This window comes from Vulpes vulpes, chromosome 9 (assembly GCF_048418805.1).
Source record: "Vulpes vulpes isolate BD-2025 chromosome 9, VulVul3, whole genome shotgun sequence".
NCBI lineage: Eukaryota > Metazoa > Chordata > Mammalia > Carnivora > Canidae > Vulpes > Vulpes vulpes.
Genome location: NC_132788.1, coordinates 3,624,947 through 3,651,104, shown reverse-complemented (window position 1 = coordinate 3,651,104; position 26,158 = coordinate 3,624,947). Strand labels below are relative to the sequence as shown.

The following is a 26,158-nucleotide window of genomic DNA, read 5'->3' as shown; positions in this document are numbered from 1 at the left end:
TATGACATTGGCAGACATACCATTGTATCATGTGGCATTGGGGTCACACAATCTCCAGCTCAGGGTAAAAGGAAGCCTGAAATAAATCTCGTTTGTGGCTCTTGTTTCCATCATTTAAGACCTATCTCTCAGCTGAGCACAAATCAGACTTGGTTTTGTTCTGTTTTGCTTTTCTCAAAGGCTCTGCCTGCAGACCACCCTGCCGTGCTCTGACTTCCTCCCCATCATACCTTCAGAGGTTCCAGAGAGGGTCCTGAGAGGCGCCAGCAAGCCGGGCAGCAGGCCCTGCAAAGGGGCGGCTCGGAACTCGGTGGGGATGAACACCAGGGAGGAATCAAATGCAATCTCTTCCAGCTCAGCCTGGTCGGCCGCCTTGCTCCCAACGGCAAAGGACATGATGCTGTTTCTCTTCAGCTCCTGGGCGGGCTGGCTGATTTCATCTAGGGACTTACCGCCTGTAATCAGCACCAGAAGCTTAGGGACCCCCTCGGCGGCCCGGTAGCCAGCCGAACTAGTGAACAGGTTGTCCCGAGCAAAGTCCAGAGCGGAGCCCGTGTACAGGACCGAGCCTTCCATGGGTTTCATTCTCCGCACGGCGGCAATGACTTCCCTTTTACTGGGGTAGCTATTGAAATAAAACTCGGGCCTCACAGTATCTGCATACTGAGCCACTGCCACTTGGATTAGATCCTGTCCGATCTCCAGCCTCTGGATGACTTTGGCAATGAAGTCGCGGATTGCATTGAAGTTGGCCAGTCCCAGTGCGGATGAGCCATCCACCAGGAAAACTATGTCTCTCTTGTTGACTTCAATGACTGTAGGTAGCAACATCATAAGGTGAGTAGAATGGCCTTACCTATCGCGTCCAGCTAAGACCCTCTATACAACCAACTCCACTCCAAGGGCATTCCCGTTTGCTCGGGCCAGCGTGAAGTCAGTGGGACCCCCCTGAAGAATCTGTCGTAACACACACATTAGTGCCAGCTGCATTCTCCCTGTGTGTGGTGGCAGGATGGGCTCCTGACCCTCCCACCCCCACCCACTCTTAGTCCATTTCACAAAATAGTTGCAAGAAAACAAATTGAGTTTTAGTAACTGCCTGTTTAGCGCATTATCAGTAAAAAAAAAAAAAAAAAAAAAAAGCCAGGAAGCTCTTTTCTGCCAAAAGTCTATAGGTTAGATTTGAAAGTCAGAATGAAGCCATAGCAGCTTAAATAATTAAAGGAGGCATCAGTGTCTACTCAGAGGGCCCTTCATTTCACAACTGTGACGTCATGAACATCTCCTGCCAAGCTGATGGCACAAACATCCCCATTCCCTCCCGTTCTACTCTTCAAGCCTGGGTTTTTCAGGCGAAGAAAAGAGAAACAATTACTTGACATCATAAAACTTACACAAAGGAAACTGATGTCAAACCCAGCAAGTGGCATTGAAGTATTTCCATTCAAGAGACCTGCGTTGGGAAGGTGCTAAGACTGTGATAAACCACAAAGCAAAAGCACCTGAGCAAGGTCACTGCCTCGTGCCTGTGAGCTTGTGTCCACCTGCCATGTGAGCAGGTGGCCTGAGCCATGACCACGAGGAACTGGGTCAGACACAACACCCCATCTAAACACCTGCTAGGGCTTTTAGGACTTATAAAGACATCAGTGGTTAAAGCTGAGGCAGGAATGCTTGTCTCTGTTAAATAATTATCTGGACGTGAGCAGGCCCTACCGCTCCACACCGTCAGGTGGATTACGTGTCTTGACATTTGACTATCTTATTACTCATCCAAATTGTCCTCTTTTAAGAGAAAACATATAGATGCGCACAGACACAAAGCACCCGGGGACAGGCATGCAGGGACATCGCTCTGGCATCAGTTTGTGGTGTGGGAACGATGAGTTCCAAGTCCTTAAACTCTCCATAGAGATGTGCAGATGTGTGGAATTCTCACTACATGCGTGTGCAAAAGACACTGCGTGTGACCCAGGCCTGCCTTCTCCTCCCCTCCACATGGACGTAGGAGACATACATACGTACAGACAGCTAACCACACGTGTACGTTTAATGCACACACAGACAGTGAGCCTGCCCGGATGCACACACTCACACACACCCCTCCTCCATATTGATGTACAAGTAGTTCTGACCTGAAAAGCAGAGATTCCTGCATTGTGCGTGTGTGTCTGTGTGTGTGCGTGTGGGTAACATACATGGTGGATGAGCAGAAAGACAGGTGAACTGTCATCCTCGATCACCGGGCTGACTCCTTCAGCAGGTTGAGGGCAGCCTCTCGTCCCCCTTCAGTGCGTGACATCCTCCTTCCTATCATGTGATGCCAACCCAGACGGAGCTGTCTTTTGCTGGGCCTGGATTCAAAATACCCTGGTTGGGAGGTGAACCTAAGGTCCTGCTGATCTGAGGGCTTTTGCTCCCGCCTCCGGAGGTGGCCGCCACCAGCACACCCCGAGGACATCACATCCTCCCAGACCTCACAAGCCCGGGACCGGGGTGGCTGCCCTTGCTCTGCCGTGCTGCTGTTTGCAAATGTCCAGACCCCTCCTGTCGCTTCTTCCCAGGGCTGTCTCCTCACCGCCCTACTCCCATCAGGTTCAATGACTCAGGACCTTGGCCCCCCGTAAATCCTGTCCTCCTGCGCCGCCTCCCACCCGCTACCCTGCAACTGCTTCTCAGGCCCCACCTGTCCTTACCATCTCCGGAGACTGCCATCCCCCACCCTCGGCCTGGCCTCCCACCTGCAGCTCACTCACCCTCCACCTGCCTCCACCATGCCAGGCCCCAGATCTGCCCAATCGGCTCCGCAGCCCACCTTCGGGGGCCTTGCCTCGGTTCCTGACAAAGCCCCCGTCCTGCTCCGGGCTGTGCTGCTCGGGTAATCTGCACCAGCCCACGAGGGCCAGTGCTGTTCTGGAAGCTTTCCTCTCCCAGCCTCCAGGATGACTACTTCATCCTCTGCTCTTGGCTCACACCTGGCCCGGGCCCAAGCCCAATCTCACCACATGGGTCACTGAGAAAACAGAAGCCACTGGAGGACATGCCTTCAGCTCCACAGGCACCTCTACCTCCCTCGGGGCTCATCCTCTGCCCTCCCTGTCTCCTCCTGCCTCTCCTCCCCACCCCCCACCAGTGCTACAGTGACAAGGATCTGCCAAGGCCACCAATGACCTCCATGGGGACACATGCAGTGGAGCCCTCAGTCTCATCCAACTGAGCTTCTCAGCAGCTCTGGACACAAGCCACCTCTCCCGCCCTCGAGACACACCATCCTTGCCAGGCTTCCAACATTCCACTCTGGCATCTCCCTGCACTGACCGCCCTCCCAGGTCACTTTCGAGAGCATTCCTTTCCTTACCCATCTGGCCTGGCCCCCTAGGCCCTGTCTCTCTCCCAGCCGCACTCCCACACCTCTCCTCTGAACCCACATGTGACTGTCTGTGACTGTCAGCACCCAGTGCCCATGCTCACCTCAAACATGACACGGTGAGGACAAAGATGTTTGTGTTTACCCCCAAAATAGTTGCTTCTCCAGCCTTCCGTGGATCAAGTGAGCTCCAGCCCCACTGCCTTCCAACAGTCCTGGAAAGAGGCCAGGCTCCTTTGCGTTGCAGGGCCACCATCCCTTGGAACACTGTCCCTCTGCTCTTAACCTGCTGTCCCCTTTCTATCCTGCAGCTTCTCTAACAGGCCTTCGCTAGCCACCCTGTCTGAAGCTCTCTCCCCCTAGTCCTCCCCTTACAGCCCCAGGGCACCCTCATCTACCTTCTCACACTCCCAATACTGTGTCTGGTCGTTGGCTTGCCCTTCCACCATCTTCCCATTACCCTGTAACAGGCCAGTGGCCGTGTTGCTCTCGTCCACCAGCACTGTTGTGTCCAGTGCTTGGCATACTGTCCACACCAGATAGCCAAGAATCTTTGTTGAGTATTCAAAGTAGTCACAAAGGTCAAAGATGTTTGTGAGTAAGGACCTAACGCTCTCACTAGGGAAAACTGAACTCAGAGCATGTGCTGCCCAAGAAGAAGAGTGTGGAGCTCCTCCTGGGACAGAAAATGTCTTCATCTCGTGTAGCTCTTTGTCATAAATTCAAGAAATTGGAGCCTAGGGAAGTTGTGCGGCCTGCCCAGGATGGCACAGCTGGTTCACATAAGACCCAGGATCAAAGGCCACGTCCCCCGGCTACAGCCATGGTGTTTTCTCAATGTTGAGGAAACCTATGGAAACCATCTGTTTGTTTCCAAAAGTGTACAAATCCAGAGAAACCTTCGTGGGTAGTATTCCAATCAGAAGGATGTCTAGAAATATCAAGGGGATTCTCAGGATGGAATTTGGCATCAATTCTGATTTTCCCTACCCAGCAATAATGCGGAATACCGTTGGTAATCTCTGGCGGACAGATGAGATCACCAGTCGAGGTAACTTGGTACAATCGGATCTGCCTAAACTCTAACTGCCAAAGCCTCAGGCACAGCTATATTCTTCTTTACATTTTGAAAACACATTCTCACCTCCCATATTTGTTAAATGCATATTTGTTAGGTGATATGATTTGTTTTACGTTTATAAATTACTCCATTCGATCTCTTTCGCCAAAGGCCCTCCATTTGAATGTACGTCATGATTTCACCACTTGAAGGAACTACTCAGTAATCTGACAAGCACAGGAAAACAGCATCTCATAAATATCCCACCAAGTGAGTGCTTTGTTGTTTCTTACCTTCAGAAGTGTGGCTGTCAGTACCCAGCATAGGGTCTGCCCTCACGTACCTACGAGCACACCTGGTAACACACTGGCTTAGAGGCAGTGCCAAAGTCCAGGGACTAATTTTCTCAGAATTGCAATGAGACCCTGAGATCCATTTTTCAGATGACTGGATCGTAAGTAAACAATACGATGATGCTCAGTAGCCTCAGAGTAACAGCTTTCTTGAATTCCCCTTAAAAAGCACACTTTCTTGACAATGCATGCATTAACAGGAGCTTCCCACTCACTCACAGATCTTGTGTCTTTCCCAACACTGCGACAAGCACGGACATCACATCCAAGAGCTGGTGCATGTCAGAAGGGCTCCACTGTGGGTACTTACAGGTTCTCCTGAGGTGGATCATTCTGTAGGTGCCTGCCTGACTTCTACAAAAACCAACACACAAAACACCCCACTCCCACACGGATGGCGAGAAGAGCATACGTACCTTCTGTGACAATGGTTGGCGGTTGTAAGACAATGTGCCTTTGGGCCACGCCAACAATGTACGGCAGTAATTGCTCCTGGAGGTCCCCAAAGCTACGGAATTCCGGGACAGTAAACACCAAGTTGTCATTGGTAGCTATGTGCTGAAGCTCTGCCCTGGAGGCGGCCTGGGCTCCGAGGCCAAATGAGAACACGCTAGCCTGCTTCAGCGCTACCACCCCGTCGCGGATCTCGTCACTAGAAGGCCCAGCACTTATGAGGACCAGCACCTGGGGAACCCCTTCCTCCACTCGGCTGCCCCCTGCCCGGGTGAAGTGGTTCTCCACCACGAAATCAAGGGCAAGGCCGACATTGGCCAGCTCCCCACCAGTGAACGCCAGGGCTTTCACTGCATCCAGAACCTGGGCCTTGGTGGAGTAGGTGTCCAAGGAGAATACGGTTCTGGGCTCATCACTATACTGGACCACCCCCACTCGGATCTGCTGAGCTCCAACTGAGAGTCTCTCAAGGAGATTTACAAGGAAGTCGCGAATGACTGCGAAATGGGCACTTCCGGTGTTGTTTGATCCGTCAATAAGGAAAATAATGTCTGCAGAATCTTGTGCTTTAAAAGAAAGAAATGCAAAAAATGTGAAAGCGTTAGAACAAGTGACCACATGCATTGTTCAGTGTTCTGACATGTTTCTTTGGAAACCAATAAGAAACACGAAATATGGACAAACAAAACACATGTTGATTAAGGAATGTGAAATTCTCTTTCAGTTCTGCATTCTGAATGGATAAGAGGCAACTTCTTAGGAACCATGGTGTAAAACGGGGCATTTTTATCGGATTTTCATTTGCGCCACCTCTGTAGTTACACTTCAAAACATTGTAGTCACCTTTCTGAGAAATCATGGGGACATATTCTAGAAATTTCTATGAAATTTGGTGGGAGATGTCATTGCATGGAATTGTGCGTTACTATACCCACAGGAGAAGATAAGGGGGTGCGTGCTATGAACAGAGGTCCAAACGTGGTTTCTAAATTTTGGACATTTCTCTTATAATCCTCAAGTAATTATAGGAATTTTCTTTGTCCAAATCCACAGCTAGGAAACAGAATCTCAGGTTCACGGTTTGGTGACTTATCATCCCAGTATGTTAGACACTTGATTCCTTTGAGCAACGGTTTCTTCTCTTTTCTTTAAAAAAACAAAATGGCAGCAGCCATGCAACTCTGTGAATTTGAAAGGAAAAACTCAAGCTAACGTAAAAGTTTTCATCTTAAAAATACTTTCTTAGATGTTTGGTTGATCTTTTCTTTTTTTTTAATAATTGATTTTATTTAAATTCAATTAGTTAACATACAGTGTATCATTAGTTTCAGATGTAGAGTCCAGTAAATCATCAGTTGTATATAACACCCAGTGCTCATTACATCAAGGTCTTTTCTTTTTTCATATGATGTTTAGTTGCATGGAATTCACATGCAGGTCTGGGATTAGGCTAGATGTCTTGCTCATGTGTTTTTGCTATTGCCTCTGTATTCAATCACATAATGCAGAACAATGTTAAGGAGAGTGATATGAAACCAGTCATGACATAATTATCCAACCTTATTTTTATGACATCCTAAACTGATTGCCTACACAGATCACAAGCCTCTAATAAACCCTGAATCAGAATTAGCTCTGGGGCTATACAGATGGACATGAGATCGGAGACCTAGGCCTCTCTTCTCCCCACAATGGCAAGCTAGAGACTCCCATCCCGTTACAGAGAATGGGGGTTACACAGCAGCACTGTGTAAGGAGTGGCAATCAATAATTTATAAACCTAAGTAGAATATTTCAAAGGGTCACCTAGAACATTTAAATCAGACTGATTTAAAACTAGAAAAAAAGCCAAATCGGTTTGGTGAATACTTTTTAATAACTTAAATGTGTGTCAGGAACAGGAAATGATTCTATGTGAGCATATATGATATTTATATTCTGAGATTTTAGGAAGCTGTATTTAGGGTATAATCACAACATGATACATAAAACTTTTCCTTCTGACCTTGTTAGTGGTCAGTGGTCAGTTTTTACATGTAAAATGAATTTTTTCTTATGCCAGCAAAATTGCTTTTATCTTCGCTATGGAAACAGGATATAAATCTAATATCATAAAATTCAAGAATTTTGCTATAGTGATAGTCTGTTCTTTCCCAAATACTCTCATAGTGTCAGATGAGCCAGGGATTACTAGAATCAGAACAGCTCTTTCTTCCCCCACTTTCACAAAACTCCTGACATTTTTGCAGATGAGTTCCTTGTGTAGGGAAAGATATCAGCTTGGAAATATGAGATCTAATGAAAGGGTTAATTTGCTACAGTAATTAAGATCTTGTATTTTTTATAAATGTCACACAAAAGTATGAAATAACAGGGGGCCCTTGCTAAGCATGCCAGAGCATTTGCTACTCTTTAGCCAAAACATAAGATTCCTGAGGGATCTTTGGGAGGATGCAGTGCCACAGAAATGGCCCATGGTGTCATTTGAGTCAGAGGCCTGAGGCTCTGCCAATCACACCACTATATTCCTCAACATTATCCAGGCCTGAACCAATGCCCCAGAGAGGCAATGGTAGATCTGCCACTTACTCAGCACATCAAGTCCCTTAAAAGAAGGATTAGCTATGAGCCTAGTTAGGGCCAGTAAGAGAAAAATGATGCCTAAAACCAGGCTGACACATTCCTTATTAGTTTTACTTTTTCATTAATTTATCCCACTATTACTCTGTTTTGGGTGCAATTTCCAGGAAATTCTCTTTATGATACATAAAGAGAAGCCCTATGAGAAAATCCTTGAACTTTTCTCTCCTAAAAGCTGAAGAGCAGCAGGTCATAGAAAAATGTTGGATAATTTGTCATCACTGAAAAAAACAACACTGTCCTCTAATGCACACAATGATGGACACACAAGGGCATGCTGTGTTATCCAGGAGAGCCGAAGCCTCAGACAGACACGGGAGCTATGGGTTCTTGTGTACAGCAAGCCGTACCAATGACCAAGATTAACCCTAAGGATAACCAGGTGTCACTAAAAGTAAAAACATGACGTTGTCTGGCTTGCTGCTTTAACGGCTCATGTATCACACCCTCTGTGGCATTTTCTATTGAAAACTTTCAGGATGTCCATGGAAAAATCAGGCTCTTTTAACGCTGTTGGAAACACTGTTAGGAAACAGTTGGAAACCTGAGCATATTTGTGTGGGTACAATGCCTTCCTTAGCTCATGGGATGCTTCCTCTTTTAAATAAAAATAAAAAGATCACATACATACTTCCTATGCAAACATTAAATTGTAGATTGATTTCGTGAGTGCTTTGAATCTGTATTTTACAAAGAAAAGAAGGTTCACACAAAAATCCTCACTGAATACAGACCACTTTTAGCTTTCGCTTCAGTGCAAAGCTTTTGTTTCTTAGTGGCATGCATTTACAAAAGAATGGCAAAGAAATTTTTAAAAACACAATCTCCAGAGACTGAGTACTTGAGTAGAGTTCATTTAAGAACACTGGGGACTTGTTGGCAAATTGAATTTAAATAAAATTTAAAAAAAAAATCCTCTCCAACTAATATTTTATCCACCAAGCTGCCATAATACATCAGTACATTTGGTGATTTATTAGGCAAAAGTCACCTTATGGTTGTGCAAATACTGAGAATCAAACTTAATGAGTTTGCAGAAGTAAACCTATGATATTTCATTCACGTACACCTGTGTAGAATGACATTTACCCAAATAAAGTTGTAATCTAATAAAAAGAGAATAGCGGGGGCCTTTAGCATTGTATATACATCCATATTTTACGATCTAGAACACTCTATGGGGAGAAGTTACCTGGTGGACAGGTAACGGGAAGAAATAGCCCTAACTTACTAGCAATCTCTATACTGCCCTCTGACTACCTCTCCCAAAAACCATAAGCAGAGAATGATTATTATTTTACTTTTTGCTGTGGAACATGCAGTGGGATGTGATACTGGAGGAATTGCAAAGTGAAGTTAATCAGAAAAGGCAACATAAACAGATTAATGTTCCACCCTGGAGCTGCTAGTGGCTTGGATACTAGAAGACGAGATGCTTTCTTGGCATAAAAACAAAGGTTTTATCACCTGTGTGGAAACGTACTCTATTGACAGGCTCATTGTTCGTTTAAAGAATGGTCAAACTCACAAAGGCAAACTCATCCCGAGTCGGCCAAACCAGCAATAGAGAAAACACGTCCCGTTTCTCTACTGATCCCTTCACTGTTTCCGTATGGATGAGTTCTCATCCCTCCATTCAGAAAGGTGATGGTCGGTGAACTACTGACACTGAGACTATGGGAGAGAATAAGAGGTCATCATAGATACTCTCACGTCGTTTCCTTGTGGCCCAGAGCATTTGTTTTGGGATGCTCTTGGGGGTGGTTCCCCAGATCCTTCTCTTATAATCTGGCAAGATCAACACGTCCGTCATAAAACATACGTGAGGCGTGTCACTCATAGCAGAGAACACGTTCTGGTGTCAAATGTAAATAATCCAGGCCGCTGCTTGCTCCCCTGTCAGAAGTAGACCTGCTGGCAAGGGCCTTAGAGTTCCCACACCTGTCACAGCTGAGCTTATGGATGACCAATGGGGAGACCCTCGATGAACAACTTGGGGTTGGTCAGTCCTTGGAACCCTTCTCTCTTCTCAACTCCATCTGCCCAAGACGACTGTTCCTTCTCCCGATATCCATCAACTACTTCTCCAGCGCTCGCTTTCTGAGTCTGTTTCGGGAACCTGACACCCGTACTGTGTTCCTACAATTCCCCCATTACCCTGATCTCAATCCAGAAAGCTACACCTTTCTGGAATAAGACCAGACTCCACATGCCCTCGTGTCTTTCCACATGCCCCTCCCACGCGGCCCTTTAGATTGGCCAAGTTATGCCTCAAAATCTCAACTCTTTCTTCTCCACACTCCATCCAACCTGTTGAATTAACAATCGAGGCCGATTTTTGACTTCCTATCTCTGAGCCCCTTGCGGGGGGGTGACTACTTTGGAAAGCTTAGGAGGAACGGGCGGATCTTGCTCGTAGGGCCATTTCTGGGGTGTGGAGCCTGCTTTCTGAGGCTGCTCCCCACTCGCTCCTCTTGTTCAGAGGATCCTCCACCTCCTGGGCAGAGCTAAGTGCCCTGGAGGATCTCCGTCCTTCCTAAGGGACTCCTTCACATCACGCTCAGCCTGCACCCACACCACACACCCTGTGTTCACCTCCAGGGACTTTAACGTCTGTGTGGTAACCCTGGTGAGCACCAGCCTCCCTGGTCTCAGCCGCCCCTCCCCAGGGGCCCTCCATCCCCTGGATGCTCTGCACACGAGGGCCGCCCCTGAGCAGCCCTCAAAACTACCGCACCCCCCGGTCTCCCCCCCGTCTCCCCCGTGCTCGGTGGCTCACACACCAGGCTGTCTCTAGGGCCCTCTCTCCCTCCCGGTCCACCCCGCTGTCCCCATCTTCCCCAGGGCGGGACCCCCGCGTGGGCTGTTGCAGGGGCTGAATCGCCCCCTCCTGGGGGTTCCTTCCCGAGAAGGGCCTCTTGCCTCTCCATCACTGTCTCTTTGCAAGCTCTGCAGGCACTTCCAGCACCGGCTTTCGCTGCCAGGAAGCCTCCGTTCCCGGAACAGGTGCCAGGGATCTGGGTTAGATGCCTGCCTCGTACGACTTGGGAAGTGCCTCCGGTGGGATCCTAATAGCAGACAGGCGTTCTTTAGAGTCCAGATTTACCTGTTTCACAGAACACCCCCTTGGAGGCAGGTGAAAGCTCCATTTCAGGAGACTCCAGAGCACGGTCAAACCTTTGTTTTTAGCCCCGCGAAGAGCCATCTCCTCCCGCCCCCCGCCCGCCCTAGCCACGGGCTTGCTCTAAGGCCAGCGGTTGCCAAGCTTACGTCCAAAGAACAGCGAGGCGGGCAGCAGCCTGGCAATGTTGCCATTACCTGTGATGTCTTTAAGGGTCTCCGTGCCTCCAGCCCCTTCCGGAGCCACGGATGATTGCACACAGGACACTAAGTTTCCTACTATGTCATGAAGTGAGGTAAAATTCTCTAGGTTGAACACATGCATATTGGGCGGTTCGCTTGCTATTTCTTTTAAGGCTCCTTCATCTGCATCCTCAACTCCAATTGCAAACACGTTAGCGTCAGCAGACTTAAGTTCCGCTGAGGGCAGAGCAAGGCGGTCGTCGGAGTGTCCATGGGTTAACACTACGATAACCTGAGGGACTCCGTCCCCGGCCCGGCTTCCGGCAGCCTCAGTGAGGTGGTGCTGCATTACGTATTCTAATCCTTTTCCAGTCTCATTGCTTCCCCCAATATAAGACATGTTGGAAATGTGGGAGAGGACTTCTTGCTTAGTACGGTAGGTATTTAACAGGAACTCGGTATGTGGGTTGCCGTTGAACTGGACCAGAGCAAAACGGAAATCACTGTCTCCCACAGCTAAAGATTTTATAACATCATACAGAAACTCTCGAACAAGTTGGAAATGTTCCTTTCCAATGCTCCAAGAGGAATCCACTAGAAATATTATATCGGCAGCAGCACCATTTTTGACATCTTTAAAAAAAGACAGTGGTTTAGATGTTTCTCCTGTTCAGGCAAGGACTTCCTAGCGGCGCAAAGCCTTCCTCCCTACGCTGCCCGGCCTTGTACTGCGCTGCCCCCCGGGAGCCCCGCCCGGAGGCCGACTTACCTGAGCCGCGGGCACCTGGCCGCGGGGGCGCGACACCTGCTGGTGGCCACTCGCTGGCCCCAGTCCCATATGCAATGACCCCATAGGTGAGCCAGTAGCAGGCTCCAGAATGGGGAGGGGGACAGTCCCTGGAGTGTCTTTCAACTCAGGAATTCCCTGTGACAGTTTGAGCCCCCAAGACCCACCTGATGAGACCAGAAGCCTATCTCCCATCAGAGGCAGCCAACCGGCGTTTTACGAGTTCATCCTTCAGTTTGGGCTCTGAGCCCCGAGAAGAAGGAACAGTGAGAACTTCTACTGTTTTACACTAGCTAGCCTCCAGCACTTCGGATAATTTGCAAGAAAAATAAATGTAATCAACCTGTCTTCCTTACATGAAGACTCGTGAAACTGTAGAGAAAGGCAGCGTCTCATTTTTCTCAGACTTTTTAGCAGGAGGTTAGTGCTCTAACTACTTCCTATGTATTTTTCAGGGCCAGGAAAGACTTTGCAGATATGGAACACTATTTATGGTTTTCAAAGATGAACCCAGTCCTCTCTCAAAAGTGGAAGCTGGAGGCTCAGAGTGCCAGGCTGTGGGTGGCCAAAGAGTGCCCTTCTGCGCCGTAGGCCAGGCTGGCTGCACACAGCAAGCTCCTGGACTCTACTTACCTCAGGCTGCCCTGACGCTTCAAGCAATGCCCCCCTTTCCTTAAGGTGGTGCTCACCTCCCTGCCATCTAAGGACCATGGACCTCAGGCAGGAGGATCCCTGCCAGAGGCCCAACCCTCCAGGCAAAGGGGAGGAAGACCCGAGGCCATCCCTCCGAGCTCATAATGCACGAAGTATTCCTAAGTTTTCTAAAACTCTGCAAGCAAACTCTTCAGAGGGTTAATTCGGATCTATGTTTTCAAATAGTTTTGAGAAACTGATTTTTTAAAGATGTGGTGATTCTACATGAAAAAAATGTCTTTTTGCATCTAGAATTAGAGAGGAAGGGTGATCCGTGTGTTCTGTTTTCAAGGAAGAATAATGTTCATTCTCAGTAATTGTCTTGTCCTGGTTTTATATGGTGTGAGACCAAAGCAGTGCCAGAAATGTGGAAGAGCTCTTCATTTGGCAAAATGTTTGTGATACAGAGTTTCTGCTCATGCCCAATGTAAAAACAAACCGCCTGCAAAACAACTCCAAGATATCAAACCCAAGTTTTAGCAAAAATAAGCCATCTCTCACTGGATACAGAGCATCTGGAAAAGTCTGTACATTGAATGAACATCCCATAACAAGGGGCTTCACCATTCCTTCAAAGCAAGTCTAAGTTCTATCTCAAGCTCATGAGGTCTAAGATCTACAATCAGAGAACATATTCCTTTGAATAAAAGTAAGAAATGTTTCCGGATCTTACCTGCTTGCTGCTGTTGGGCACGGGTAAGAGAAAAGCCTGAGAGAAAAAGACAAAAGATGGCCACCAAGGGCAAATGTCGATGTTTCCTCATTTTGAATGTGTCTAAGCACCAAGTGGGAACCTGAACGAGAAAATAGGGCAATGATCAGTTTTGATACTCAGATTACAAGCTAGTGCATCAAGGATTTATCCCTTTTTGTGAAAACTGGTTTTGACTAAACAATAAATGAGACTCTTTGAGTCTAGTGATTATATCCCTTTTGTCGTAGCTTTAAAAAAAAATGCAATTAAATTTTCCTTCCTCTCAGATTAAGGAGGACAGCAAGTCACCAAACAAATGGCAGAAAGAGTCAAGAGTCAAGGAACTTGTGGGCACAGAAAGGGACAGGTCTGTGATACCCAGCTGAATTTTGTAGACCCAGTTTGTAAGAATCCCTACTGTTTACAAAAAAAAATGGGCTTTGCCCAAATCAGACTGTATGCAAAACACAACCGTGACTTCTGGGACCACTTCAAATCTTGCCCTTACTCTGTGGTGGGCAATTTTTTCCCCAAGAAAACCTGCTGTGTGCCAACCACCAATCTCAGAATGGAACAAGTGCAGGGACACTGAATTAGCAAGCCTGTGAAGGCAGACCTGAGGGTTGACTATCTTCCTACCTGGTCTCCCATTCAGCTGGTGGCTACACACATGACTTCCAACTGGCCAAGCTCATGTTCAGATGGGCTCAGTAGCCTGTGTCACCAGACCTTTGCCCTGCTAACTGCATCATCTCCACACCCCAGCTCAGAAAACACCCCACTCTATCAAAATCCCAATGGCATTTTTTTTTTCGTAGAAATAGGGGAAAAAAATCCGAAAATCATATGGAAGTTCAAAAGACCCAGAAGAGCCACCACTGTCTTGGGGAAGAAAAATATAGCTGGAGGTGTTGCATTTCCTGATTTCAAAACATATTACAAAGCTATAGTAATCAAAACAGAATGGCACTAGAATAAAGACAGACATATGGACCAATGAAACAAAATAGAAATCCCAGAAATAACTTCAATCCCATGTATGTGTCAAGTGACCCTTCATCAGGGTGCCAAAGCTACATGATAAGGAAAGAACAGCCTCTTCAACAAATGGTGCCAGGAAAAATGTATATCCCCACGCTAAAGAACAAAATTAGATGCTTACCTTACAACATGTACAAAAACCATCTCAAGATGGACTAAAGACCTAAACATTAAGACCTGAAAGTATAAAATTCCTAGAAGAAAATGTAAGGATCTTCATAACATTGAATTTGGCAATGATTTCCTGGACACGACACCAAAAGTGTGTGCAACGAAAGCAAGAATAGACAAATTGGGACTAGATCAAACAAAAACTTCTGTGCAGCAAAGGGAACTATCAACAGAGTGAAAAGCAATCTACAGAAGGGAGAATATATTCTCAAATCATATATCTGACAAAGGGTTCAAATCTGGAATATATAAAGAAATCCCACAACTCAACAACAGTAACAAATAATAATTATCTGACTTAAGAATGGGAAAAGCGCTTGAATAGACATTTCTCCAAAGAAGATACACCAATGGCCATTAAGCACATGAGAAGATGCTCATGACTCATCATCAGAAAAATGCAAACCAAAACCACAATGAGCTATCACCTCACACCCATTAGAATGACTACTATCAAAAAATAGTTAACAACAATTATCAATGAGGAGGCAGGAAAATTGGAAACTTGGTGCCCTGTTGGCTGGAATGCAAAATGGTGCAGCCACTATAGAAAACTATATGGAGGTTCCTTAAAAAGTTAAAAATAGAATTACCATATAATCCAGCAATCCCACTAAAGAGCATATGCCTAAAATAACTGAAACGGGATTGTGAAGAAATATCTGTACACCCAAATTTGTTGCAGAATTACTTACAATAGCCAAGAGGTAGAAGCAATATAGACGCCCATCAATGGATGAATAGATAAATATGATACAGTGGAGTATTACTCAGCCTTAAAAAAGGGGGGGATTCTATCCTATGTGACATCATGGCTTAACCAACCACACCACCCAGGTGCCCTGAGGACATACACTTTAAAACAATGTAAAAGTACATTGCAAGGGTACTATCCTTGATTCTTTCTATTAAAATTAAACATTGGATTTTTCTATCATCAAAATGCATCCTACTGGAAAACTGTCTTATGGAAAGATTGTCCACGTCATTTAAATTCTTTCAAAAAATATAGCCAGTTCTTTCTAAAACAACCTGCAATATTGTAATAGGTCAAAACCTTTTTTTAAATATGGCATCCACAAATTTCAAAAGACCTGTCAACCTCTCACAAATGTGTGCGCAATTGTATCTGTGTATAAAGGGTTTTCTGAGAGTGGGGTCCATGGTCGCATGTGACTCTGAAAGCATCTAGTCTACCTCCCCACTAAAGTGTAAGCACCATAGCATCACTGCTTCCATGAAAAATTTTAATACAAATCTTTCAGGGTGTCCAGCTCAGTTGTTTTAAATATTTGATCGATGCACAAGATACATGATTAAGAATTAGAGCAAGAGAAAAACCATAGGGCCTCATCAGTAATCACCGGACCCATGCACTCCATGTGGAAAAGAGCAGGACGGGAGACAAGATCTGCCCACCCACTGCTGGGTGTGGGACGGGAGTATCACCGGTCTCCCGAAGTCAACCTTCATAAACAGGGGACACTGGGCGTTCAGCAGTTTGCCAACAGCTTTTTAATCATCCCTCCATCTTCCACAGCATCACATCTAAGAAGTCAGATTCTAAGAGGAATCCACGAATCCTCTCATACATTAAACCCTGAGTAGGGTCTCTATTGAGAAACTCTAAATTTTCCCATCTTCGATAAGACTCAAAAAAAAAATCTAAACTGTAATGAGATGAAATCTCTAACGTCTTCCTGAGGCATTACTCACTTCAACTCTCCTCTAAGGAAAATGAATTTTAAATTGGTTGAAAATGACACGTAAAATTTCTTTTATTTCCGAGATATTCATCTTTAGAAGAGTAACCCCATAAAAGAAGTGCTACCCATTGAGAACACAAAGTAACGAAGTGAGTGTGCAGGGCGCAAGAATTATCTTTTCTAAAATCTACCCAGATATTAAGAAGAAGGGAAGGGAGGGGCGGGGAGGGGAGGGCCATGAGGACAGAGGGTAAAAGCTCTTCCTGTCCTAGAGACGATGCTCGTGTTACCCAAGCCCCACTCATGACCGATGAGCTCACGTGGTTTGGCCGAGCTGATTCCCAGGTGGGGAAACTGCCTTCGGTCCCACACACTTTTCTTGCCATCATGCTTGGGAGCCAGTCAGTCATGTGGTTCAAGTATTCCTAGCCCAGCTGTTGAATATTTGTTAATGTTTCTGTTTGCAATTAAATCTATTCTATTTATCATGTCATGCAGTCCAAGTTTTTTAAGTGAAGTTGTTAAAAGATGTCAAACCTCATCTTCCCACATGATCACCGGGCTTGCTCATATTAATAAGGGAAATGATGCAGCCACTCCCTCATCACCCCAGCAAATAGAGACAAGAGGGCACAAGTAGTATTTAGGGCACTTCTATCTCGCCGGTGGGATTTCATGTCCTCCTTCCAACAACCCAAGGGCTGCACCCCGCCCACCCCCTGCCCATTTTATAGCCGGGAAACTGAAACCAGGTGAGGCAACGCGCTGTGCCCAAGGTCACATGGATAAAACAAGTTAGAACCAGAATCCTCACCAAAGTCTGCATTTGCAAAGCCCATGGGAAGAATCCCAGGAAACCCTGAGAGACCATGCCCGGTCTGGCCCCAATCCCGAGGAAACTCCCCATCTCTTCTAGGGAAAAAATAGACTTCCCTGGGGACAGAGTCTGTGTCAATAGAATCCATTTGTGTGCCACCATTCTTTTAAATATGAAAGAAAAACCAGAATTGGCTGCTTGCAACCCTTGGGTGGGGTGAGGCGCTGCTTCTTCGTGTCACAGATTCTGTGTCCAGAAGGCAACAGATTTGATCATAGAACTTCATTTTCACTCTTATCTTTCCATTTGGCGTTAGTAATGCCTTTCCCGGCTCTGCCTCATTCTGAAGAGGATTCGAGGTGCCTTTCCATTTGAAGCAAAGATACCTCTTCTTACAAAGATTGCCTCACAGAGACCTCGGACTCGCAATCGTACTGGGTCGTATTCCAAAGACTTTCCCAAGCTATTTTGCAACTCCATGAAATTAGTTTTCATAAAGTCTACTCAAAAGCTTTTTCATTTTCCATGTCTGGAAATCTTTTTTTAAGAAAGAGACACACACATGCACACAAGGAAATCATTTTGAAACAAAGGCTTAAATATATCCAGAGGCCTCATTTTGAGGGCATTTATCGGGTCTTCTCCGAACACGGCTGTTTTAAAGTCAGGCTGGTCCTCCTATCAAGTTCCGGGACTTCTGTTAACTCTGATGTCCTGTGGAAAGTGAGAGCTACGGAAATCATTGAAGACCAGGCCGGCATGTGTCCTATCTGCTGTGAGAGGAGAAGTCACACTTCAGGAAACCCTAAGGGTCTTGAGTTGGCAGTCACCCTCCTTCTCCCTCCTTCTCTTACTCCCCTTCCCTTCTTGTAGGAATCCTGGGTAAGGAGTCCTCCTCACCTGCCCCTCACTGGGAGGAGGAAGTAAATAGAGGATTTTTTTTTTTTAAGATTTATTTATTAGAGAGAGAGAGCGCACAGAGAGAAAGGGAGAGGGAAAAGGGAGCCCGACGTGGTGCTCGATCCCAGGACCCCAGGATCAGGACCCAAGCTGAAGGCAGACTCTTAACCGACTGAGCCACTCAAGTGCCCTGGAAAGAGAACTTATCAGGTCCTCTGTTAGGAAAGGAAGAAGGTGGAATTTAATGGATTCCTGCCACTTGAAAGAACTTTGGGGGAGTCCTAAAAAGCAAATGCATTGGAACATCTGGAGAAACCGCCCCGCCCCCAAATCGGAAGGTGGTCTTTTAACTGTTTATTTTACAACTTGAACCTCATCTTTCCCTTCTGTGAAAATGCACAAGAGAGTATGAGCCGCGCATACGTATCTGTAAACCATTATCGGTTTGACCCAGGATCCGAACGTGTTTCCTGTGATAGCGAAATGTTAACTCTTCTGATTATGTGTGTTGGCTCGGCCTTGCTGCCACCCACCATGTCCTTGTTAGACACTCAGTAGCCAACCCAAGATCTTTCACCTCTGGCTCCTCCTGGTAAAATCAAGTAAAACGATACCCGTTCAGCAGCTCATGCATTTAAACAGAGCAATACAGAAAGGGGGAGGCTGTTTGGATGTCCCCCCTGCAAGTGGCCTCCTTCCTGCATGAGGTCACGTGTGAGTGTGTGCTGAGCACTATCGGGGTGAGCTTCCTTCCCCCCATAAAGGCAACCTGAAGAACCTCTCGATGAGCTGCCAGATATTTGGAAATTGATTTAAAAGACAGATTCCTAGGGTACACGGTAATAACCAAGAAGCAGAAGGTTCCACGTCTGCTGCAGCTGGAAAAGCCTGACACCACCATGCACATGTAGAAAACATCTTGCCCTCTTGAAGACAAGGCGGCCAGGCACGGCTTTTTCTCCATTTATACCGCTAATGATAAACATTCAGCAGAGGCTAGATCAGATCTAACATCAAGGCAGAGAGTACCTTCGAAAACACTTCAGAAGAAATTGCACAAACGTCCGTCCCGCTCCAAGAGACACGGGGCTGCTGCCCCAGGCTGGCACTGGCCTCCGCACCCCCCCCCCAACCCCGCCTTCCCTGGCCACGGATTCTGCTGTGCCACTGCAGAATGACTCAAAGAGGCTAAAACGTTCTCACTCTAGTAAGGACAAATTAAACATTTTTGCTTTCTACTCTGAATCACCATCAAGTCTGGAAGAGAAAATTATTTTAAAATAGACTTTATAAAAAAAATTAAGTTGAAACGTCTAATTCAATATTATCCACACTGGACTTAGGGTAACAGCCTGGAAAAATTCTACTTCCTTACCTCTCTACCGGTAATGGTCGGCTAATCTCCCCAGGCTCACTTAATTTATGTGTAAAATAAGGCTAACTGATAGACACTCGGACAGATGGGGTCCTGCTACGATTTCCTTCCATCTGTTTCCCTGGGACTGACCGGGGCTGGGTCTCCCCCTGACCCCATGACAAACAGAGAACCCCCCAGGGGCACATGGGGCAATCTGTGAGCCTTGGCCCAGCTGGCTCTAGCTCTGGGTGCTGGACCCAGGCTGCTGAATCAACTGATGAAGATTGCAGAAGAGAAAAACCAGTTTCCTGGAATGGCTTCCCTTGAGACCTGAGTCATCTCCAGCTGCTGTTCAATTTTTAATTTTCAAATTAAATGGACCCATGAGCTCTTGCCTTCCAGTGGCCAATTCTCGACGCTCTGGATCCGTGAAAACTAAATGTATAGTGCACCCCAGGGAAATTTCTCAGAGCTGGTTCCCACTGCGCTTTCCCCTGCCCCCCCCCCCCACAACGGCCATGAGTCTGAGCATTTAGGGAAGGCAGTAGGATCACACTACGCTAGAGGCGGCCGGACCCCCCCACAAAAGACTCACAATTTACCTTTGGGAAAGGGTTTGGCAAATTTTTTCATGTTTGTCTTATTTTTCTCCTCTTGAAGATTTTTTTTTTAAACAATAACTCTCTGCTAACTCAACTTAGAATACACTACTCCGTAGAAGACTGGTCAATGGGAAGGGGCGCCTTTCCTCACATGGGAGACCCTAAAATATTCTCTAACGGCTTTTACTTCCTTGCTATCCCTGGTCCCGGGTATCTGCTTACGGGCTCACATTAATATGGGCAGGAGCGCCCAGAAATGCTGACTGTGCTTTGCTACTAGAGCTGTGACCTCAGGCCAGTAAATCACCTCTCTGAGCGTCCGAAATGTCAAGGGCGTGGAAAGCATCCACCAAAGGAGTCATTTTTTTGATATTGAAAATAGCCAAGTGGAAATCACATATTTGCCAAGCAGAGGGTGGAGTCTCCATCTCAATCTCCCCCTCCCACCCCCGCAGCCCTCCTCAAGCCCCACAGCCCCCATGTACACCCGGGGAGCACTGCAGGGCTTATCAAGCTTGAACAAATATGGGACCACGGGGACCCACTAGAGGGTTAGGTACCTTCTCTTTGAGTTCTGTTGCTCAGGAGCCTGACTGTGGCTAGCTCAGGCCAAAAGCCTAGGCTAACCCTACGTCTGAGAGTCAGTAAGATATATATATAATATATACATATAATATATTATTATTATTAACAAAGATTTAAAATGGGACGTTCATAATGATAGTCTGCAAGAATTCTTTAAAACAGGCTCAATCAAGTACGTTGCCTATTGGGAGAAAGTAGCAAAGGGCTGGCAGTGAAAAGTCTGGGGATTTGGGGGAGTGACGGAATCAGCTCATCTGAACGTCATTCCTGCCAGTTTTAAAGTTCAGGAATCCTACCTGGAGACCGCACGGCCTGAAAATGCAAACTCGCTTGGGTTCTGAAACCACTTACTGTCCATTTAAACTTTTCTCAGGAGATGAGGGCAAAATGTTTCTCTTATAAGCTCTTATTTGGTTAGTGTCCGTGTCGTGAAATTATTCGAGAGGGCAGAGTGCCTCATTTCAAGGCATAATTTCACCTCAGTGTCTGAGCACAGAAAAAAAATGTAAAAATCCTAAATTTAGTTCTACTTCAGATATTACAGTCCCATTTAAAAATACATGTGTTTAAACAGTCTGAAGTTACCCGTGAGCCCTGCTGAGATGGCTATGGACCTACTGCCTGCAAACCCAGAACCCCACCCTGAAGGACTCCCACCCCTTGGAGATTTTTCTAGAGCTTGGAAGGATACACCGCCCTCTAGAGGAAAGAAAACCCGGCTGCGTGTTCAGGATAGGCTCCCCGCCACCCCCCGGGGATGAGGGTGCTCGCTCCTAATTTCATCTCCTGCCCAGAATTGAGCTCTGAAACCAGAAGGTGTTAAACGGGCACTGAGGGGGGGCACTTAATGGGATGAACACTGGGTGCGATGCTATATGTTGGCAAATCAAACTCCAACAAAATAACATACAAAAGAAAAATTATGCTTCCAAAAATGGACATAATGTGGAGAGCCCCCATAAACAGGACGCTGTGCGTGCTGAGTGGGGGGCGATCATCCCCCATGCATTAGAGGAAGCAAGCAGCATCTTTTCCTTAAAGCGGAGGAGAACCTTCCAGAATTTTTACACTGGAAAGACAGACATCATATCTGGAAATGCGGGGGAAGAAGAGAAGCGTCCTTGTCTAGTTGCAAGCGGTCTGAATTAGCAGCAATTTTTTAAAGCTTCCCTGCCTTGAAACTGGAATTATGTTGGGCCTCCATTTCCTCAGCTAGAGCTACTATCGGGATTTTTTTTTTTTTTTTCTAACGTCAGGTCACTCCTGGAGCTGTCGGCTGTTGGTGCCACGGCGGAGCAGCTTTTCCTGCCTGCTTTCCACGGCGAAGGCACCATGAGAGCCCGTGGGCCGCCGTGGATTCTTCTCCAAGACCTAACAAATCCTCTCGGGTTCCTCCGAGAAGAACAGTGACCGAAATGAATTGTCAAATAAAACTTTGGGCTGAGGTCATTGGCATGCCTGCGAGGCGGTCCCATGGGACAGACTTTGTGGCTTGCTGGTGACTTATAAACCCTAACTGTGGAATTTCACATGCAAGTGGGTGGTGACACAGGCTGCTGGTAGGGACCATACTTTATCTCCTTGTCTAAACATGCTGAGCAAGCTCACAGGCCGGAAGCTCCCCAGCAGGAACTCTCTAGCAACTTTCAAAAGGGACTGGATGGAGGACCCGAATGGCAAGCCGGCTTCCAGCAGTGCCCCCTGCAGCCCCCTGACCCAAAACTACCGTCAGACAGGGAGCTTCATTTGAGCCACAAATCAATCATTAGAGGGGTTTCTTCCTACTTGATCATCAGTGATGTGTTAGGTTCTAAGCTACAAAAATGACCGAAGGGGCTCCTGTGGACAGAATAAAGGGAGGTGCAGAAATAAAGGCATTTCTATCCAGAAAGATCTCATATCAAAAATGCCCTGAAAACCTCTCGTTTGGACATTTGCCATATTTCCATCGGCTGAGACCCACAAGCATGGTGGGGTGGGGCACACATCCTTCCAAGAGCTGGAAGCCAAAGGCTAACCCTTCTAGAGGCTTCCCCGGCCACCTCCCAGGAAGGTGGGGTGGCCACTCCCTCCAATTCCCCCATAGGAAAAAGGCGGGATGGCCACACTTCTTCAGCTTGGTGTGGCCTTCTCCCCCAGACGCTGTTCTCCACCCAATGTCTCTGCTGGAGTTGGGGAAAGAGAAAAATAAGCCTCGCGGTAATGACAACCCCTGGCCTCAACAAAGATGCTCAAGACCACGAGACCAGTCCTATATGTTGAGTTCCTACAAAAGCCCCTCAGCCTCCACATCCCTGTGTCTTCACCCTCGGCAGCAAGTCCAGGTTAAGAATGAAGTAAAGTACAAATGCCACCCCGGTGGCCCCCAGCCCCAGAGGTGGCCTGAATGAGGGAGGCCCACTCCGGTCCAGCACTCTAGTCCTGTAGCCCACGCCCCTGCCTGCCAGCAAGTTCCTAGCACCTTTTCTCCATATCTTGGAGAGCCCGAGGGAGCATAAACCCATTTCCCCATTACTTAGAGTAGAATAGGACAGAAGAACGCTGTCCTCTGGGGGGAACCTAACACATGGCCCGTTCCAATCCAGATGTAAATCAGCAATGGGATCCTCCATTGCTGGGCCATCTGCTTCCCTGAAATGGTGAAGATCTCAGCCACCCACTGGTTCTGCAGCCTCTGCAAGTGATTTAGCATCTCAGAGCCCCCGCCTCGGATTCTGCATCTTCCAAACCAGGGAGCCACACCTCAGTGGCTTCCAACCAAGAATCTCTGCCATTGTCTTTGGCCCAGCAAAGAACTCAGAAGTTCTGATAATGTCCAGCAGCCAACTGCTTTGCAATATAACTTCGGTCAGGACCCAAGAATATTTGATTTTTAAAGCCATTTCTGTCTCTATTTTTTTGAAGTCTTAAGAATGGGTGCCCTGGGGGACACCTGGGTGGCTCAGTGGTTGGGCATCTGCCTTTGGCTCAGGGCGTGACCCCGGGGTCCTGGGATCGAGTCCTGCAGGGAGCCTGCTTCTGTCTCTGCCTCTCTCTATGTGTCTCACGAATAAATGAATAAAATCTTTAAAAATAAAGGGCAAGGGGAAGAATGGGTGCCCTGGGAGGTTGAGAAGGATCTGCCCAAGGGCTCTGAGCACCTTTGCAGCTCTCAGATCCTACACTTCTTGGGTGGAGAGAGCTGTGTGCTGGGTGAGAAGCTGGCTGGCATGGGTCAGCACCCCTGCGCTCCCTCTGGGAGCAGGACACACCCCTGCGCTCACAGCAGCTTGTTCTTGGACTCCAGACCAACCTCTAAGTGTGAAATGCTGATCTGTGTCACACTCCCCTGTACTCCCCTGGGCCCTCCCAGGGACCCCACCCTGGTCCACTCTCTAATGCTTGAAACCAGTCCCCAAAGCAGGCTGGCAGCTGTCAGGGAGCACTTTCCATCCTGGGCGTCCCAGATCGGCAACAGGCCTTGGGCTCCCAGCTTGGCACCCACACCCCATCTGGGCAACCCGGGCCGGCCTCTCAACCCCAGGAGCCCTGCCTTATCCACGGGGCCTGCCACCCCAACTCCAAACACCTTCTCCTCCTCTGACCTCGGCAGCTCCTTTCTGCAACCGCCCCCCTCCCGGCCCAGGGCAGAGACTCCAACGGTGACCTCGGGTTCCTGAAAAGAGGAAGCCCGGGTGGTACCGGTCGAGGAACTCTTGACCTGGCCCTGAGCCGGGGCACCAAAGTCACCCCGAGCCCCCGAGGACAGCGCATGCGAGGTCCCGGGGGGGAAGCCCACCTGCCGCACACACCTGGGAGACAGCGGCTCCCAAAGGGCTGCTGCTCCACAGGGAGCTCTTGAACCCTCGCCAAGGCGCTTCTGCTAACCAAGCACATTCCCCCGGAGTCTGCCAGGGCGAGGGGACGTCAGAGGGCCAGCCGGGCATCCCGGCGGAGGGGCAAGCGCAGGATGGGCACAGCAAGCCCCCGGGCGCCCTGCGACGGCCGCCCTCGGCCAACCGGGGGAGCCCCGGGGCCACAGAGTGAGAGGAACACCCAGCGGATCCCCCGAGGGCCAGGAACACGTCTGGAACAGCGACCGCGAGGGCCCCCCAGAAATGCTTTCCCGGGGCCCGTCTCCTTGTTGCCCGCAGGCTCCGGGAAGCAGACGGCGCGCACTTACCCTGAGCAAATCTGAAGAAGGCTACGTCCCGGGCCTCGGTAGTCACCTAGGTTCGCATGGCTTTCCCCACTCGCGGCGGCTGCTTTCCTGTCTGCAGGAGAGGAAACCCTGGCGTCCTCGCCGGAGCCTGGAGCGCAGGAGAACTGAGTGGCCTTTGGGGGAAGACTGAGCTCCGAACTGGACCCGATCCAGGGATCCAGGCAGCTCCTCCTCCTCCTCCTCCTCCTCCTCCTCTCCCCTCCCCTCCTCCCGACCCCTCCTCTCCCCCTCCCCACTGTGGGCCTGACCCAACTGTAAATGAAAACCAGACTCCCTGTGCTCTGTTGCTTCTGGCCCCGGCTGCAGGCTGATGTCACCCACCGAATACTGTCTTCACCCTACAAGCCTTTAGCCGGACTCCTGCAAACCCCAACTCTTGAAAAGAAATCCACCTCTTCCACTCAGTCGTCACCTTTTGGGCTGGGCCCCTGGTGGCAAAGGGAATGAAGTTTAGAGGTTTTTTTTTTTTTTTCCCCCCCCACGGGTATCCATGGTTTTCCTGCAGTGTTTTCCAACACCATCTGCAGGGAAAACAGGAAATGCAGTCTCCCCCTCCACCCTTACCACGCCCTCCCATTCCTCCTTGAAGTTTCTGAATAATCGAGACTGCTCCTAATAACCTCCCTTTCAAATAGAAAAAACCGGCAATTCACATCGCCTCGGCCTTCCGCCAAAGCAAAGCTCTGTGCAGCAGTAGTGAAAGGACAAGGATCTGAAGCTCCTTCTTTTTGAAAAGTTGTCTACACAATGATTCTGCCCGCGAAGCCGGTGGTCCCGTTCTAGGACACGGACAAGGTTTCCTTGCTCAGAGTTACAAGAAAATTCTTGAGAAACCAATTGCCAGGCTTTGCACGTTTCTCGGCACTTTGACTCGCGTTATCTCATTTCTCCCAAACATCTACCACTGCAGCCCCTTAAATAGATATATTTGTCTCTCTCTCTCTTTTTTTTTGTTAGATGAGATTATGGTCCCATTTTACAGGTGAGAAAAACCAGGGTTCGTAGCAGCACTTGGTCAGAACCCCAGCCTTGGACACGCCCGCACCTTCCCTGCTCGCCGGCACGGACCCTTGGTGAGATTCACGGGAAATATCAAGATCCCTCTGATGGACACTTTGGACTTTGAGATCTTTCTGGAGCCGAGTGTGGACAGTAGAGGTATCATTAAGTCATTTCCACAGACTATCCCGTTCAAGTTTGGGGAAGTCAGGGACACAGCACCCGGAGACGTGCCTGCTGCTGGGCGGGGTGGGCAGGTGGTCGGACAGGAGCCGCAGCCACAAATGGGTGACACATAGAAGCCCGAGGGCACGACATTCTGGCTTCGTGGGTCTAACACCTGGACAGGGATCCCTGGGTGGCTCAGTGGCTGAGCGCTTACCTTCAGCCCAGGGTGTGATCCTGGAGACCCGGGATCGAATCCCACAT

The 26,158-nt window shown here is 48.1% G+C and overlaps 1 protein-coding gene across 5 annotated transcripts in view; it reads right to left on the bottom strand.

Annotated features, from left to right (window-relative positions):
* The window catches only part of COL6A3 (collagen type VI alpha 3 chain), an 80,922-nt gene extending 55,992 nt beyond the window's left edge, over nucleotides 1–24,930 (bottom strand). Inside the window, exons 1-5 of one of the 5 annotated variants that reach the window (XM_025984340.2) lie at nucleotides 24,692–24,870; nucleotides 13,330–13,450; nucleotides 11,192–11,809; nucleotides 5,197–5,799; nucleotides 231–815 (exon numbers count right to left, since the gene is read on the bottom strand). In XM_025984340.2, coding sequence (XP_025840125.2) covers nucleotides 231–815; nucleotides 5,197–5,799; nucleotides 11,192–11,809; nucleotides 13,330–13,420 — 1,897 coding nt within the window. In that variant the 5' untranslated portion in view covers nucleotides 13,421–13,450; nucleotides 24,692–24,870. Of the gene's footprint in view, nucleotides 1–230; nucleotides 816–5,196; nucleotides 5,800–11,191; nucleotides 11,810–13,329; nucleotides 13,451–24,691 lie in introns of all 5 variants that reach the window. The other 4 variants (XM_025984341.2, XM_025984344.2, XM_025984343.2 and 1 more) reach the window with 4 other exon arrangements.
* Between the last annotated feature and the right edge of the window lie 1,228 nt (nucleotides 24,931–26,158).